Here is a 19,196-nt window from a genome sequence, read left to right as displayed (position 1 = left end):
TTTGTTGAATGATAGACAAGGATAGCAACACCAATGTCAATCAAATACTGCCATTATAACGTGGACCTCACTATATTGTTCATCTTTAATTTTCTTTTTCTTCATCTCTTTCATTTAATATTATGATATTGAATTTCTTATTATTTTTTGTTAATGTAATGTTGGCAACTCTCACCTGCGCACAGGATTTTCCTTGCAGGTGATTGGTTTCTTATATTTTTGCTGTTCAAGTGAAATTTTTGAATGTATTGGTTTTGGAAGAAACAATAAAGTTTTGAATTTTTGAATTGTACTTACCTGAAGAACTGGCAGTTCTTTTCTTCTTTGTTTCGACGGACATCATCGTCAGATTTATAGAACTGACTCTGGAAAGATGCGGCATTGAACTAACATTGGCAAGCCTTCTCTGGGATGAATCCTGCGAAACACAAAACAAAATTAAATAAACTCTTCTTTCTAACAAATAAATGTACTAGTAGTTCTGAGAACAGTAGACCTCACGCAGTATTCTCATCCACAAGTACCTGATTGAAACTATAAACCTTATGGAAATACAGCAATAGACTGGCTTCTCCACACATCTGTGTAATCACTTGTCAGCTGATTTATGATGAATAATTCTATAGTCTGATTTTTACTCTAATATTGGCGAATGAAGAAGGCTCCTTTTTCCTTTCATATTATCCTTGAAATGCAAAATTTCCAAAAACCTTGTATATACGTCGACGCACAATTAAAAAAGGAGCATGCCTGTCAAATTTCATGAAAATCTATTACCGCGTTTCGCCGTAAATGCGTAATATATAAACATTTAAACATTAAGAGAAATGCCAAACCGTCGACTTGAATCTTAGACCTCACTTCGCTCGGTCAATAAAAAACGACTGATGTATTGCATTTATTCAAATGATAATGAATTAGCATTCATTTATGTTTATAATGTATCATATTGTGGTGATACTGTATCGTGTGTGCTGATACTGTATAATTTATGGTGATATGCCATGATGTTGGACCGTTATGTTGCAAATGTGAGTGTTAACTGAAGCCGATAGTCCTAGTAGTTGTTTTTGGTGAATCTATGTGACGCTGGTAGTCTCTCATACTGTGCCCTTCTTACACTCTTACACTCCCAACAACACACTAATAATAGACAGTGTATAGGGTGTCTATGTTGCAAATGTGAGTGTTAACTGAAGCCGATAGTCCTAGTAGTTGTTTTTGGTGAAGCTATGTGACGCTGGTAGTCTCTCATACTGTGCCCTTCTTACACTCTTACACTCCCAACAACACACTAATAATAGACAGTGTATAGGGTGTCTATGTTGCAAATGTGAGTGTTAACTGAAGCCGATAGTCCTAGTAGTTGTTTTTGGTGAAGCTATGTGACGCTGGTAGTCTCTCATACTGTGCCCTTCTTACACTCTTACACTCCCAACAACACACTAATAATAGACAGTGTATAGGGTGTCTATGTTGCAAATGTGAGTGTTAACTGAAGCCGATAGTCCTAGTAGTTGTTTTTGGTGAAGCTATGTGACGCTGGTAGTCTCTCATACTGAGCCCTTCTTACACTCTTACACTCCCAACAACACACTGATAATAGACAGTAGTCGGAGAAGAAATTTGCAACATAAATGACCTATTCCATGGCTTTTTGTGTAGTTGAGAAGTTGATATTGTGGTAATTATTCATATTGAATGAAAAAGACTAAAAAATTGTCAAAAACCAATGGTGTAATAACCGAAACCGGTCTTTCTAATTATCAATAAATCAGTGGTTTTTGACAATTTCTTAGTCTTTTACATTCAATATTCCATGGCCTTTCTTCTTTGCTGTATTTTCTTTATGCAGATACATTACGATAATGTATTACACTTTATAAAATGTACAGATAATATTGAATAAAGGTGTAAATAATAATTATTAAAAGAAAATCCAAATTAAATGCTGAAAATCACCCCGAAGACTTCTGCTACTGCAAATATTGACAACAGGGTAAACAGCTAGATGGAAATACGATGAGCGCTACTATCCAAAAATTATTTGTCAGCCCGGGAATCGAACCCGGTACCTCCTAATTGCCGGTCAGGAATGCTTACCCTTACACCAAACTGACAATCTCTGGATAGCAGCGCTCATTTTATACGAAGCCATAGCGGCCAGCCAGTCTACTTACTGAGATATCGCAATTATTCAAAAGCTGATTATTTAATAATTATTATTAAGCCAATCCTAATGAGCGCTGCTATCCAGAGATTGTCAGTTTGGTGTAAGGGTAAGCATTCCTGACCGGCAATTAGGAGGTACTGGGTTCGATTCCCGGGCTGGCAAATAATTTTTGAATAGTATCTCTCATCGAACTGAGCTGGAGATGGAAATTCGATTACAGAATTTAATTTGGATTTTCGTTTGATAATAAGTATAAAAACCGTTTCAAAGTTATTCATATTTCACATGCTGCTATATTGTGTTGTTGAGCAATTTGAATCAAAATTTTGTTGAAAATTTGAAAGGAATTTCAAAGAATGCGTCTGCGAATCTATTAAACTGAGCTCTAACTGCTGATTTAACTACATTCTCTTACATAAACCACAGTTTATGTGAGTTCTAATTTCTTGGTTAATCACAGTTTATGATAAGAACCACAGTCTATGAGAGTTCTAACTGCTGGATTAACTACAGTCTATGATATAAACTACTGTTTATGTTAACTGTAGCTGCTGGGTTAAGTTTAGTACATAAACAACAGTTTAGGTGAGCTATAACTGCTTGATTAACTACAGTCTATGATATATACTACTGTTTATGTTAACTGTAGCTGCTGGATTAAGTTTAGTACATAAACCACAGTTTACGTGAGCTATAACTGCTTGATTAACTACAGTCTATGATATGAACTACTGTTTATGTTAACTGTAGCTGCTGGGTTAAGTTTAGTACATAAACCACAGTTTACGTGAGCTATAACTGCTTGATTAACTACAGTCTATGATATAAACTACTGTTTATGTTAACTGTAGCTGCTGGGTTAAGTTTAGTACATAAACCACAGTTTACGTGAGCTATAACTGCTTGATTAACTACAGTCTATGATATAAACTACTGTTTATGTTAACTGTAGCTGCTGGGTTAAGTTTAGTACATAAACCACAGTTTACGTGAGCTATAACTGCTTGATTAACTACAGTCTATGATATAAACTACTGTTTATGTCAACTGTAGCTGCTGGGTTAAGTTTAGTACATAAACCACAGTTTACGTGAGCTATAACTGCTTGATTAACTACAGTCTATGATATGAACTACTGTTTATGTTAACTGTAGCTGCTGGGTTAAGTTTAGTACATAAACCACAGTTTACGTGAGCTATAACTGCTGGATTAACTACAGTCTATGATATAAACTACTGTTTATGTTAACTGTAGCTGCTGGGTTAAGTTTAGTACATAAACCACAGTTTACGTGAGCTATAACTGCTTGATTAACTACAGTCTATGATATAAACTACTGTTTATGTTAACTGTAGCTGCTGGGTTAAGTTTAGTACATAAACCACAGTTTACGTGAGCTATAACTGCTTGATTAACTACAGTCTATGATATAAACTACTGTTTATGTGAGCTGTAACTACTGGATTAACTACAGTATATGATATAAACCACAGTTTATGTGAGCTGTAACTACTGGATTAACTACAGTCTATGATATAAACTACTGTTTATGTGAGCTGTAACTACTGGATTAACTACAGTATATGATATAAACCACAGTTTATGTGAGCTGTAACTACTGGATTAACTACAGTCTATGATATAAACTACTGTTTATGTTAACTGTAGCTGCTGGGTTAAGTTTAGTACATAAACCACAGTTTACGTGAGCTATAACTGCTGATTAACTACAGTCTATGATATGAACTACTGTTTATGTTAACTGTAGCTGCTGGGTTAAGTTTAGTACATAAACCACAGTTTACGTGAGCTATAACTGCTTGATTAACTACAGTCTATGATATGAACTACTGTTTATGTGAGCTGTAACTACTGGATTAACTACAGTATATGATATAAACCACAGTTTATGTGAGCTGTAACTTCTGGGTTAATTACAGTCTATGATATAAACCACCGCTTATATGAACTGTAACTGCTGGATTGATAACAGTTTATGATAAGATCCACAGTTTATGAGAGCTTCAACTGCTGGATTAACCACAGTTTATGATATGAACCAAAGTTTAAGATATAAAACCACAGTTATTATTTATTGTTTTTATTCATACAATAAGTACATCAATGAAAAAATAGGGAGAGAAAAAAAATTACCTTGTGCTATTCCTCTCTCAAATTTAGATAAGGTTACACATAGTCTGAGGTAGGTTAAGTCATAGAGAAAAGATAGCATAAGAAGATATCCCAAGATATAGGACATTTATATTGCAAATTTCTCCTCCGATTACTGTCGACTACTGTCTATTATTAGTGTGTTGTTGGGAGTGTAAGAAGGGCACAGTATGAGAGACTACCAGCGTCACATAGCTTCACCAAAAACAACTACTAGGACTATCGGCTTCAGTTAACACTCACATTTGCAACATAGACACCCTATACACTGTCTATTATTAGTGTGTTGTTGGGAGTGTAAGAGTGTAAGAAGGGCAGAGTATGAGAGACTACCAGCGTCACATAGCTTCACCAAAAACAACTACTAGGACTATCGGCTTCAGTTAACACTCACATTTGCAACATAACGGTCCAAAACCATGGCATATCTTGCATACTATCTTTTCTTTATGATTAAACTGAGCTCTAACTGCTGAGTTAACCACAGTTTTAAATATAAACCACCGTTTATGTGAGCTCCAACTTCCGGGTTGATCACGGTTTATGATATAAATCACCGTTAATGATATAAACTACAGTTTATGCTATATAAACGACAGTTCTGGTAATAATAATTTATTAATAAGATTATTTTTTTGTTATAAAAATTGTTGTTTTTGTGATAAATACTAACCTGAGCCAAACTCCTGAGATCTTCATCTCTCAGATTCCTGGTATCTTGCAGTTCATCAGACTCTTGGTGTGCAAGTTTCAACGATTTCACACGTACTGAAAAAAAATTAAGATAAGACAGATAAATACATTGGAAATACAACGTAATACAACATAGTATAGAATTATACAACTTGATGTTATTGTCTGTCGACATCATGATAAATAGTTATTTGTATATCTAGAGTGAAAAGTACTGTTTTTCCTCCCTGAGGGAAAAGTTTGAAGCCCGAGGCGAAGCCGAGGGCAACAATTTTCCTGAGGGAGAAAAAACATTTTTCCTCCATCTACATTTTTATAAAAACTGCAAATAAAATAATTTTAAAAAACGTACCGTACGTGACCAAACAATGTGTTACAACATAATCTAAAAAGTAAACAGAAACAGCTGGCTTGTAATCACAGTTCTCCGCCGACAGCGGTATCTGTCGGCAAAAGTTGTAACAGCAATGGCCGCCACAACTACAGCTATGATGAAGTTCCCGTTTCAAATTTGATTAGTTAATGAGGAATATTCGTTGGCTGGTATCTTGAATAACATGGAATAAATTTATACATGTTTCTAGTATAGTGATATGAAGTTTGTAATAATTTTAGCATACAAACATAAATTTCATATTATATTGATCAAAATGTCAAGTTGAGGTATTGAATTTAGTTGGTTTAATGACTACTCTATATGCTTCCTCATCTGAGCTTAGACCTTCTAACCTATTTCAAATCTTAGACCATTTATAGAATAGACACGGCCAATTGTATATTCATACTAAAAGTCGATGAAGCCAACATCTACTGCCAAATTCGCCCACCTTGACGTCACAACAGTGACGTCACGCATCGTATAGACATTGTTGTTAAACATAGCTTGTTTTCCATAGCAGATTATCATTTATTTATGTAATTATTATTTATAAAAATGGTAATCTCCTGCGCAGCATATAATTGCACTGAAATTTTTATGAAAAAAGTGGAATATCTTTTCATGTGTAAGTTGAAATTTATACACATAAATATTGTAAGTTGTAACTGTTATATTATCCTTGGTTACGATGTAAGTGAACTCATTGCAGCATGACAATAAATTAGTTTTGTAGCCTACCGTACCTTATTATTTTCAAAACACATTATAACTTTGAAGCCGATATCACATAACACATCATAAATTAACATATATCGTTTTTGCCCGTAGCTAGAAATAACCTAAAAACACCATGAATCTGAAATAGACACAATCTGAAAGTTTTCAATCCGATGCGTGACGTCACTCTTGTGACGTCAAGGTGGGCGAATTTGGCAGTAGATGTTGGCTTCAGAGGCTAGACTTCCCAGCTTGTCTATTCTATAACTGGTCTAAGTTTCTAATGTACGTTTTTAAAATATAGATGCTTCCCATGTAAACCCAAATGGAGTTACTTTTACGCTCTAGGGAGTTTTTCTGTTTTTTTAGTACCGAGAGCGAAAAAGTGACACTTTAGTATTATGTTCCAGGGAGTAAAGTAAGCACTTTAGACAGGAGGAGGAGGAAAATATATATTCTGGCTACGTTGCCTCCCCAGTTATCGGCCCAATTTTTCGGTCCAAGTTATATAAGAGGTTTTATAATTTACTGACGATAAGTCCGAGGTTTTCACAATGTAAATTACTCATAGATTGGCGGAGCCTATAAATAAATGACGTTATAGAAAAAAAATAGCACAAGGACTACCTTATTATTTTATCTTCTATAATGTTATTGCATTAGTGTCATTTGCATTGTAATAGTTATTTGTGCAACTAGTGCGCAAAGTGACAGTTTGCTGCACCGAAAGAAACGTTTACGCCCGAGCCGTAGGCGAGGGCGGAATGGTTTCTTGAGTGCAGCAGAGGAACTTTGCGCACGTATTTCACATTAAGTTTTTCCTACAGTTACCATTAAATATGAAAAGTGGGTAATTATGGGTAAAATTGCCTGAAATGCATCAAATGTTTTTCTGTGTAATTTTATTATTGATAAAAACCTTAATCCTAAAATCCTAAAGTCCTCGTTGTCCTTGGTTATAATATATAATGAATAATAATTAGCGCGTTGTGCTTGGTTGCACCTCTGCTCACTATAGCAGCCACAGCAGTCACTGTTACCAACTTCATTTTGATTTTGCTGCACTGTTGCTCCATATAACCTACTAAGTATTTTTCGTTGCCATGTTGCAAATCTGGAGTGCAGAAAAATTTTTGCCGCACTAGAGCGGAAAAGTGATTCTTTGCGTTCTGTAATCAGTGCAGCAATGGCCACTTTTCAACGTAACTGTAGGAAAATGAATAAATGACACTATATCCGTGTTGATGCTATGGCCTATGCCGCAATAAACCAAGTGACACTTTAGTATTATGTTCCAGGGAGTAAAGTAAGCACTTTAGACAGGAGGAGGAGGAAAATATATATTCTGGCTACGTTGCCTCCCCAGTTATCGGCCCAATTTTTCGGTCCAAGTTATATAAGAGGTTTTATAATTTACTGACGATAAGTCCGAGGTTTTCACAATGTAAATTACTCATAGATTGGCGGAGCCTATAAATAAATGACGTTATAGAAAAAAAATAGCACAAGGACTACCTTATTATTTTATCTTCTATAATGTTATTGCATTAGTGTCATTTGCACTGTAATAGTTATTTGTGCAACTAGTGCGCAAAGTGACAGTTTGCTGCACCGAAAGAAACGTTTACGCCCGAGCCGTAGGCGAGGGCGGAATGGTTTCTTGAGTGCAGCAGAGGAACTTTGCGCACGTATTTCACATTAAGTTTTTCCTACAGTTACCATTAAATATGAAAAGTGGGTAATTATGGGTAAAATTGCCTGAAATGCATCAAATGTTTTTCTGTGTAATTTTATTATTGATAAAAACCTTAATCCTAAAATCCTAAAGTCCTCGTTGTCCTTGGTTATAATATATAATGAATAATAATTAGCGCGTTGTGCTTGGTTGCACCTCTGCTCACTATAGCAGCCACAGCAGTCACTGTTACCAACTTCATTTTGATTTTGCTGCACTGTTGCTCCATATAACCTACTAAGTATTTTTCGTTGCCATGTTGCAAATCTGGAGTGCAGAAAAATTTTTGCCGCACTAGAGCGGAAAAGTGATTCTTTGCGTTCTGTAATCAGTGCAGCAATGGCCACTTTTCAACGTAACTGTAGGAAAATGAATAAATGACACTATATCCGTGTTGATGCTATGGCCTATGCCGCAATAAACCAAGTTACACTGTAATATTAGTAATTTATTTATTTATTTATTTATCACATTGTGTACAAATACTTGAGATGAGGAAAGGCACAACAGGCTCATACCCAAAACTGTCCCATTTCCAATTTATACTATACTGTCCAAATCAAAATGTTGGTTATGTCACTTTCACTTTTCAAAATAAAATTTATGCTCTTCAATACTCAGACTTCAAACAAGCAAATTTTGAACCAAATAGATACTATTAGAGCCTAGAATCAAAAAATCTAGAACAGTAACTTAATAATTATTCAAAAAGTCTAAATTTTGATTGAAACTAAAAATGAATGAATTAATGATATACATACTCGAATCAGGCTTCCATTGTGAATACACATGCATCTCAGAGTCCATTCCAACCACTAGGATGCCATCTCTCACCCAGGATATCTGCATTGGCAGAGGCGGAAGTCCATCAGCTGTTTGTAGATCGATTTTGCGCAGCTTCATCCATCTGTTACAAAAAATACAACCACGGTTATGCCGAGTTCAACACTCAAAATGCTTAGTAAAACCATGGGAAAAAGCATAAGTGATATGCCATTATATTGTAGAGTAAATTCAAAAGTTGGAAGTTTTGTGCCAAATTATGGAGCTGTGTATCAAGTTGAGATGATATTGTATCATATTGTGGTGATAATGTATCACATTGTGTTGATACTGTATCATTTTGTGGTGATAGCATTGAGAAAAGATATGCCACAGTTGTAGAAATCATCCAAAGTTTGGAAGTTTTGTATCAAATTATGGTGTTGTGTTATCAAGTTGAGATGATACTGTATCATATTGTTGTGATACTGTATCATTCAAGATGATATGCCATGGCAAAGGATCGTTATGTTGCAAATTTCTTCTCCGATTACTGTCGACTACTGTCTATTATTAGTGTGTTGTTGGGAGTGTAAGAGTGTAGAAGGGCACAGTATGAGAGACTACCAGCGTCACATAGCTTCACCAAAAACAACTACTAGGACTCTCGGCTTCAGTTAACACTCAGATTTGCAACATGGCAACGCAAAATACTTAGTAGGTTATATGGAGCAACAGTGCAGCAAAATCAAAATGAAGTTGGTAACAGTGACTGGGCTGCTATAGTGAGCAGAGGTGCAACCAAGCACAATGCGCTAATTATTAATTATATATTATAACCAAGGACAACGAGGACTTTGGATTTTGGATTAAGGTTTTTATCAATAATAAAATTACACAGAAAAACATTTGATGCATTTCAGGCAATTTTACCCATAATTACCCACTTTTCATATTCAATGGTAACTGTAGGAAAAACTTAATGTGAAATACGTGCACAAAGTTCCTCTGCTGCACTCAACAAACCATTCCGCCCTCGCCTACGGCTCGGGCGTAAACGTTTCTTTCGGTGCAGCAAACTGTCACTTTGCGCACTAGTTGCACAAATAACTATTGCGTTGCCATGTTGCAAATCTGGAGTGCAGAAAAATTTTTCCCGCACTAGAGCGGAAAAGTGATTCTTTGCGTTCTGTAATCAGTGCAGCAATGGCCACCTTTCAACGTAACTGTAGGAAAATGAATAAATGACACTATATCCGTGTTGATGCTGACACTGTAATATTAGTAATGAATGAATTAATGATATACATACTCGAATCAGGCTTCCATTGGGAATACACATGCATCTCAGAGTCCATTCCAACCACTAGGATGCCATCTCTCACCCAGGATATCTGCATTGGCAGAGGCGGAAGTCCATCAGCTGTTTGTAGATCGATTTTGCGCAACTTCATCCATCTGTTACAAAAAATACAACCACGGTTATGCCGAGTTCACCACTCAAAATGTTTAGTAAAACCATGGGAAAAAGCATAAGTGATTGTAGAGTAAATTCAAAAGTTGGAAGTTTTGTGCCAAATTATGGAGCTGTGTATCAAGTTGAGATGATATTGTATCATATTGTGGTGATAATGTATCATATTGTGTTGATACTGTATCATTTTGTGGTGATAGCATTGAGAAAAGATATGCCACAGTTGTAGAAATCATCCAAAGTTTGGAAGTTTTGTATCAAATTATGGTGTTGTGTTATCAAGTTGAGATGATACTGTATCATATTGTTGTGATACTGTATCATTCAAGATGATATGCCATGGCAAAGGATCGTTATGTTGCAAATTTCTTCTCCGATTACTGTCGACTACTGTCTATTATTAGTGTGTTGTTGGGAGTGTAAGAGTGTAAGAAGGGCACAGTATGAGAGACTACCAGCGTCACATAGCTTCACCAAAAACAAACTACTAGGACTATCGGCTTCAGTTAACACTCACATTTGCAACATAACGGTCCTTTACCATGGCGTATCACCATGAATGATACAGTATAAACACATTCTGAAACATATTTGAAGCAGTTGGATAGCATAGGAAGATAAGCCATGGTTTGTAGAATTCAATCAAAGTTTCGTAGTTTTGTATCAAATTATGGTGTTGTATATCAAGTTGAGATGATCAACCTTATCACCACACATGATACAGATACACCACAATATGATACAGTATCATCTCAACTTGATACACAACACCATAATTTGATACAAAACTTCCAAACTTTGAATGAATTCTACAAACCATGGCTCATCTTCTCATGCTATCTTTTCTCTATGCTATAATCTAATTTTCTTTTATTCCATTGATTGGCAGTTGCTACTATAGTGAAGTCCACGTTATAATGGCAATGTTTGATTAGCAATTCTATTGCTATCCTTGTTTATCATTCAACAAAGCGGATAGCGCTATCTCTTTCTCGCTTTGATCTTTTGCCAGATCGGCTTTTAACAATGTAGAATTAATAATTGATTAGCAAAATATCTCATCTTAATTATGGAAATGCATTATGGAATTATTGAAAAATATAATTTCTTGCATAATAGAATATAACTGATTATTTTAAACGAGAATGAACAGTTAATATTACATCAATAAACCTGTATCAGCTACCGTCTATAGAAGGCATTGACAAGACAGAGAATCAGCAACGTTGTTCTCCTATCTTTCTCCACTGCCATTATAACGTGGACCTCACTATAGCACTATCCAACTGCTTCAAATCTGGGAATTTTCAAAATATATTGGCACAATAGAATATTAGTTATAATGGGTCTATCCCCACTTGAGTATGTATGAATAGCCTCATAAGAACACATGGGAATAATATGAATAGCCCCATAAGAACACATGGGAATAATATGAATAGCCCCATAAGAACACATGGGAATAATATGAATAGCCTCATTAGAACACATGGGAATAATATGAATAGCCCCATAAAAACACATGGGAATAATATGAAAAGCCCCATAAGAACACATGGGAATAATATGAAAAGCCACATAAGAACACATGGGAATAATATGAATAGCCCCATAAGAACACATGGGAATAATATGAATAGCCACGTGAGAACACATGGGAATAATATGAATAGCCCCATAAGAACACATGGGAATAATATGAATATCCCCATAAAAACACATGGGAATAATATGAATATCCCCATAAAAACACATGGGAATAATATGAATATCCCCATAAAAACACATGGGAATAATATGAATAGCCACGTAAGAACACATTGGAATAATATGAATAGCCACGTAAGAACACATGGGATTAATATGAATATCCCCATAAGAACACATGGGAATAATATGAATAGCCACGTAAGAACACATGGGAATAATATGAATAGCCCCATAAGAACACATGAGAATAATATGAATAGCCCCATAAGAACACATGTGAATAATATGAATATCCCCATAAAAACACATGGGAATAATATGAATAGCCCCATAAGAACACATGGGAATAATATGAATAGCCCCATAAGAACACATGAGAATAATATGAATATCCCCATAAGAACACATAGGAATAATATGAATAGCCCCATAAGAACACATGTGAATAATATGAATATCCCCATAAAAACACATGGGAATAATAGGAATAGCCCCATAAGAACACATGGGAATAATATGAATAGCGCATTAGAACACATGATAATAATATTTTTACTTTACCATACAAGGTGACTGCTTATGATATGTGGGAATTGATCTTTAACCATATAAATGTTTTTAGGGCCGGTTTCCGAGCTCGGGATTTGGCTACATTCTAGACTTTAAACAGCTGGAGTCAGAAAATTGGCTTTCCGAAACGGGGCGTAGTCACAGTCCACGTTTGAATTAAATTTCAGAAACTAGAAACTTGAAACACAAAATAAAAATAAGCAAATAGTGTAACGTTTCAGCTATTTTTAATAATTTAGGAATATTTCATCTCGTTAAGGGAAAACGTTTCCAATAATTATAGAAATGAGAAAATAAAGATTATCATAAAAACTGCGACTACACCCCTGTTTCGGAAGACAATTTTCTAACTCCAGCTGTTTAAAGTCTAGTACTTAGCTGAATCCCGAGCTCAGGTACCGGCCCTAAGAAATAACTCATTTAGAGCCGTTTGCACAGTGTAAGTTTAAGCTAAAGCTTAAACCAAATCTGGATTTGTTTTGGTTTAAACTAAAATTCCGTTTGCACAGTATCAGTTTAAACTCTGTATTGAGTTTAAACTCTGGGAAAGTTTAAACCTCCAAAGCAGGAGGTATAAACCAAATAATTTGGATTAACTTGACATCTGTAAAGATTTGATGGGGAAACAGCTGATAGTAAATTATTTTTCGACGGTTGTTTTTAATGCTTCTGTAGAATGTAATAATAATTTTAATGGAGAATTGATAGAAGTGTTTAATGCGATTGATAAAGATGACTGCAAAGAAATTTTGAAACTGAGAAAAATTGGGCAAAAAACAAATAATTTAAATTTCTGGGATAGAGAATTTTTTAACGGTTTTGTTGAGTACAGCAACTGCTAATTTAGTATTTTGATTGAATAAATCACTTGATAGAAATTAAGACAATTTTTAACAGTGATCTTCGATTAGAAAACATGTTTTTAGAACACATAACTGAGACATATTGCTTTCGAGAGATTTCTAATAAACGAGGAAGACCTTAGTAGATTCAAGCGTAACAAAATAACTTTTTCGCCACACTTGGATGTAATGAGCTGGTTTACGTGCGTCATATGGAGGCCGAAAGTGATTGTTTTCCGACCAGGCCGGTAAAACTTACGGCCCTAGGGCTGTAAAATGACCTTGAATAACAGCTGATCGTGTCCGATCTCACAAAAATCATAGAGATAATCTCATAACGACTATAATAATCTATATAATTATGTATCGTGAATCGCGGTATCATGTCTATAATATATTTTATGAATTACTGTTTCATAATTTAATATTTATTATTGTGTTTTTGATATCAAACAATAGAATACGATGATATCTCCATAGGCTCAACAATATAATGTTGGCTGCATTGTCCATTGTCAGAAAGGTACGTATCGCAAGTATTTAAAAGTGAAGAATCGAATTTGAAATCAAAGTACAATAATTGTATCAATATTTAAAAGTGAGGTAGAGTAATAATTGTTTCTTTTTTATTATCGAATTCCACTTCTTAATGCAATACAATCAACAATAATAATAGGAAAATACAGCAGAGATCTAAAGTTTAAGGTAAGCCTACTGGTGAAACTCAGCCTTTCCTAGTATTCCTAAAATTCCTAGTAATTTTTCCGTAATTCATTATTAAAACTTTTAGATAATTTTTCTTCAATATCAAACCATATAGAGAAAACATTAGGCCCACTCAAGATTGAATCTTCGAATGTTTTCTCTATGATTTAACTATTTTCAGAGCAATATTTTGTTGTGAAAATGCCGGCAAACCGGCTTCAAGTTTGCCGCTATAGGCCTACACTATATTATAGTAGCCTACATACGTTACCTGACTTACAGGCCTCTTCAATCAAAAATACGCTATGGCCGAGAGCGTAAAGGCGTAATACATCAAAGCTCAGAGAATTACAAACATGATCTAGGTTCGAACCTCGGTCAGTGACATTTTTTTTTGTCAATGAATTTCGACTTTTATTAGCTATTTTTTATATTAGTTACCGTAATTTAAATTTCAATCAATTTTTTAGATATATTTTGAGACAAAACTGTGAAATATGCAATTATATTAATTTTTTAATCACATTATTTCAAAATAGTAATGAAAATTCTATTCATCCATCTATCCATGAGATATTGCACCAGGCGCAAAGCGCGAGCTATAAAAATTCAAACAATTATTCGAAATATTAATAGTATAAAAATATTGTCACTATTGTAAATTATTAATTTGTAATATTGAAATTAATTGACAGTGAAAGTTGTCATAACCAAGATTCAAACTATCAAAATAGGCTGTTTGAATTTTATTTATTTTTTAATTTCTTATATTGGGAAGTTTTTTTTGGTGTGGCGAAAAATAGCGTTCGCACCATGGGCAAAAATGTATTTCCGGCTCTCAATCTTTTCTAGTCCTCAGCCTACGGCCTCAGACTTAAAAACCGATTTCGAGCCGGAAATATCTCATTTTCGGCCCTAGGTGCGAAATATACTATTTTTATCTTACATTCTAAAATATATTTTCTGGTGCCAACTAAACATATGTTTTTAAAGAATTTCTTGATCGCTTTTCACTTTTATAACCGTACAGCTTACAGCTCTGTGGATTTTGAAAAAGAACAAGAAAATACTAAAATAGTAGCTACATAGCCTCAATTTACTGATGATTTGTAAACAAATAACAAATTTCCTTTAAAAATCAGCCTTCCTGATATTATAAACAATGACATTCTATTACCAACGTAACGCTAAATTAGTTTAACTTAAACTGGATTAGTAAATGCACTGAGAAAACCGATTCAAGTTTAAACTTTCAGATTAACTTAAACTCGATTAACTTAATCGAGTTTAGCAATCTATACTGTGCAAACGGCCCTTAGATTAATAATATTCATTTTGTCATGCCATACAAATTAATTATTAAATTATTAATTTCATAAGTAATCATTCATAAAAGGAGCACATTTTCACAAGCATACGAACAACATCGAAAGCCAAATCATGCGTTTTATAACAATGCTTTGTTGAATAGAATGTGGAAGAAAATAAATTTTTAAAAATTGGAAGAAGAAAAATTCGGATATATACAAAACTACAGATATATATAAAGCCATATGAAGGACAAAGCTATATTAATATTTACGTTGCAGTCAGTAAAAATAATAGGTAGGCATTGTTGTCAAGTTTCTTTTTCCAATGACATATCTATAGCAAGATTCATATTTTAAAGTCAGAGGAAATTATAGGAGGACGTTGTTGTCAAATTTATTTTTTCACTTTTTCCAATGATATAGCTATAGGCCTATAGTGAGGTCCACGTTATAATGGCAGTGTTTGATTAGCAATGATATTGATATCCTTGTCTATCATTCAACAAGACGGATATCGCTATCTCTTCCTTGCTTTGCTCTGTTGCCAGATTGTCTTTTAACAATGTGGAATTAATAATTAACAAAAAATTTCATCTCAACTATGAAAATTCATTATGAAATTATTGAAAAGTATGAATTCTTAGTTAAATAAAATATTATTGATCATCTCAAAATATGAAATTTTCATCTTATTTATGGAAATTCATTATGAAATTATTGAAAAGTATAAATTCTTAATTAATAATATACAGGGTGATTCATAATTATGATAAAATAATTCAGTACGTGATAGTAGAGGTAAAAATAAGAAGAAAAGTACTTATAAACATATATCCATAAACGCTTCATTAGCGAGCTATACAGAGTGAAAGATTTTGACCGGAATTCAGTTCCTCTTGTGAAATACACCGATGCTGAATTGTTTGGGGACTAGTTTTCGAAAAATGTATGGTGGATTCATATGGAAAAATATCTGAAAAATTGAATAAAACTAGTCTGGAAGCTGTAGTGTGAGTAGTTTTTGAGAAAAAAGTTAAAATATGCAAGAAATCTACGTAGAAAAACACAGACCAGTAAACATATAATTTTTTGAAATTAAAATTGAAGAGAATTTAATTCTGAAAAGAATGATGTAAGCTGTGTAAACTAAATTCAATTTTTGTTTACTGGTCATTAAGGAAAGTTATTGGGCATCAAACGTAGAAGTCTGTGTTTTTCTACGTAGATTTCTTGCATATTTTAACTTTTTTCACAAAAACTACTCATACTACAGCTTCCAGACTAGTTTTATTCAATTTTTCAGATATTTTTCCATATGAATCCACCATACGTTTTTTTAAAAAACTAGTCCCCAAACAATTCAGCATCGGTGTATTTCACCAGGGGAAATGTATTCCGGGCGAAATCTTTCACCCTGTATAGCTCGATAATGAAGCGTTTATGGATATATGTTTGTAAAAACATTTTTTTTTATTTTCACCTCTACTATCACGTATTAAATTATTTTACCATAATTATGAATCACCCTGTATAGTTGATCATCTCAAACGAGAATGAACCATTAAAATTAGTATTAATATACCCGGGCTGACAAATAATTTTTGAATAGTAGCGCTCATCGAATTTCCATCTAGCTGTTTACCCTGTTTGTCAATATTTGCAGTAGCAGAAGTCTTCGGGGTGAATTACAGCATTTAATTTGAATTTTCGTTTAATAATAATCATTAGTATTACATCAATAAACCTGTATCAGCTACCGTCTATAGAAGACATTGACAAGACAGAGGATCGGCAACCTTGTTCTGCTATCTTTCTCCACTGCCATTATAACATAGACACCACTGTAGATATTCAGTGGTGATATAATGTACAGGATGGGGTTGCGTATTAATGGTTAATATCCTATATAAAAAATAAATAATTAAATGCAATGTTCTGACATATTTACATAATATTTACAAAGGGTAGAAACATAGAGGAGCGACGAAGATAGAGTGTATAGTGAGGTCCACGTTATAACGGCAGTATTTGATTAACATTGGTGTTGCTATCCTTGTCTATCATTCCACAAAGCAAATAGCACTATCCCTTTCCACCACCACAACGTTCCCACATCGTTTGTCGACAATGTAGAGTTATAATTAATCAACAAAATAGCAATCTCAATCATAGAAATTCACTATTTGATTATTTAAGAATATATTTTCTTGGCGAATAAATATAATAATTGATAATTTTAAACAAGGATGAACAGTTAATATACACCAGCTATCCTCTATATATATTTTTTATATTTTTATTGACGTTTCCTATTGCATTGTTATTGCTTTAATGGAATAAAAGTATTCTTATTCTTATAGAAGACAGTGACAAGAAATATAATCGAGTCTCTGTTGCCAGATCGTCTTTTAACAATGTAGAATAGATAATTAATTGAAAAAATATTTAATCTCAACTATGAAAATTCATTATGAAATTATTGAAATAGTTATTTGTGCAACTAGTGCGCAAAGTGTCAGTTTGCTGCACCGAAAGAAACGTTTACGCCCGAGCCGTAGGCGAGGGCGGAATGGTTTCTTGAGTGCAGCAGAGGAACTTTGCGCACGTATTTCACATTAAGTTTTTCCTACAGTTACCATTGAATATGAAAAGTGGGTAATTATGGGTAAAATTGCCTGAAATGCATCAAATGTTTTTCTGTGTAATTTTATTATTGATAAAAACCTTAATCCTAAAATCCTAAAGTCCTCGTTGTCGTTGGTTATAATATATAATGAATAATAATTAGCGCGTTGTGCTTGGTTGCACCTCTGCTCACTATAGCAGCCACAGCAGTCACTGTTACCAACTTCATTTTGATTTTGCTGCACTGTTGCTCCATATAACCTACTAAGTATTTTGCGTTGCCATGTTGCAAATCTGGAGTGCAGAAAAATTTTTCCCGCACTAGAGCGGAAAAGTGATTCTTTGCGTTCTGTAATCAGTGCAGCAATGGCCACTTTTCAACGTAACTGTAGGAAAAGTATAATTTCTTGCTTAATAAAATATAATTGATTATTTCAAACGAGAATGAACGATTAATATTACATCAATAAACCTGTATCAGCTACCGTCTATAGAAGGCATTGACAAGACAGAGGATCGGCAACGTTGTTTTCCTATCTTTCTCCACTGCCATTATAACGTGAACCTCATTACACCTTCTCTGATACTCTCTACCTTCAAAACTCCACTATGTTTTGAAATGAAGCAAGGGTGTTTTCAAAAATAATTTGTAATAGATGAGTGTCTAAAGCAATTTAAATAGATAGACTACATATGGAAATTACTGAGATATTGCAATTATTATTCAAATGCTAATGAATTAATTATTATTATTAAACGAAAATCCAAATTAAATGCTGTAAATCACCCCGAAGACTTCTGCTACTGCAAATATTGACAACAGGGTAAACAGCTAGATGGAAATTCGATGAGCGCTACTATCCAAAAATTATTTGTCAGCCCGGGAATCGAACCCAGTACCTCCTAATTGCCGGTCAGGAATGCTTACCCTTACACCAAACTGACAATCTCTGGATAGCAGCGCTCATTAGGATTGGCTTAATAATAATTATTAAATAATCAGCTTTTGAATAATTGCAATATCTCAGTAAGTAGACTGGCTGGCCGCTATGGCTTCGTATAAAATGAGCGCTGCTATCCAGAGATTGTCAGTTTGGTGTAAGGGTGAGCATTCCTGACCGGCAATTAGGAGATACTGGGTTCGATTCCCGGGCTGGCAAATAATTTTTGAATAGTAGCGCTCATCGAATTTCCATCTAGCTGTTTACCCTGTTGTCAATATTTGCAGTAGCAGAAGTCTTCGGGGTGATTTACAGCATTTAATTGGGATTCTCGTTTAATAATAATAAATAGATAGAATTTGAAGAAAAATTCTATAAAAACATTCT

General features: G+C 34.1%; 1 protein-coding gene across 1 annotated transcript in view; it reads right to left on the bottom strand.

Moving 5' to 3' along the window:
• The window catches only part of LOC111063758 (dmX-like protein 2), a 478,861-nt gene that overhangs the window by 305,542 nt on the left and 154,123 nt on the right, over nt 1–19,196 (bottom strand). The window contains exons 30-32 of the mRNA XM_039435348.1: nt 8,632–8,777; nt 5,020–5,114; nt 298–418 (exon numbers count right to left, since the gene is read on the bottom strand). Coding sequence (XP_039291282.1) covers nt 298–418; nt 5,020–5,114; nt 8,632–8,777 — 362 coding nt within the window. The remainder of the gene's footprint in view (nt 1–297; nt 419–5,019; nt 5,115–8,631; nt 8,778–19,196) is intronic.

The sequence above is a fragment of the Nilaparvata lugens genome, chromosome 9 (genome assembly GCF_014356525.2).
Source record: "Nilaparvata lugens isolate BPH chromosome 9, ASM1435652v1, whole genome shotgun sequence".
Classification (NCBI taxonomy): Eukaryota; Metazoa; Arthropoda; class Insecta; order Hemiptera; family Delphacidae; genus Nilaparvata; species Nilaparvata lugens.
This window is presented reverse-complemented; position numbering and strand designations above follow the sequence as displayed.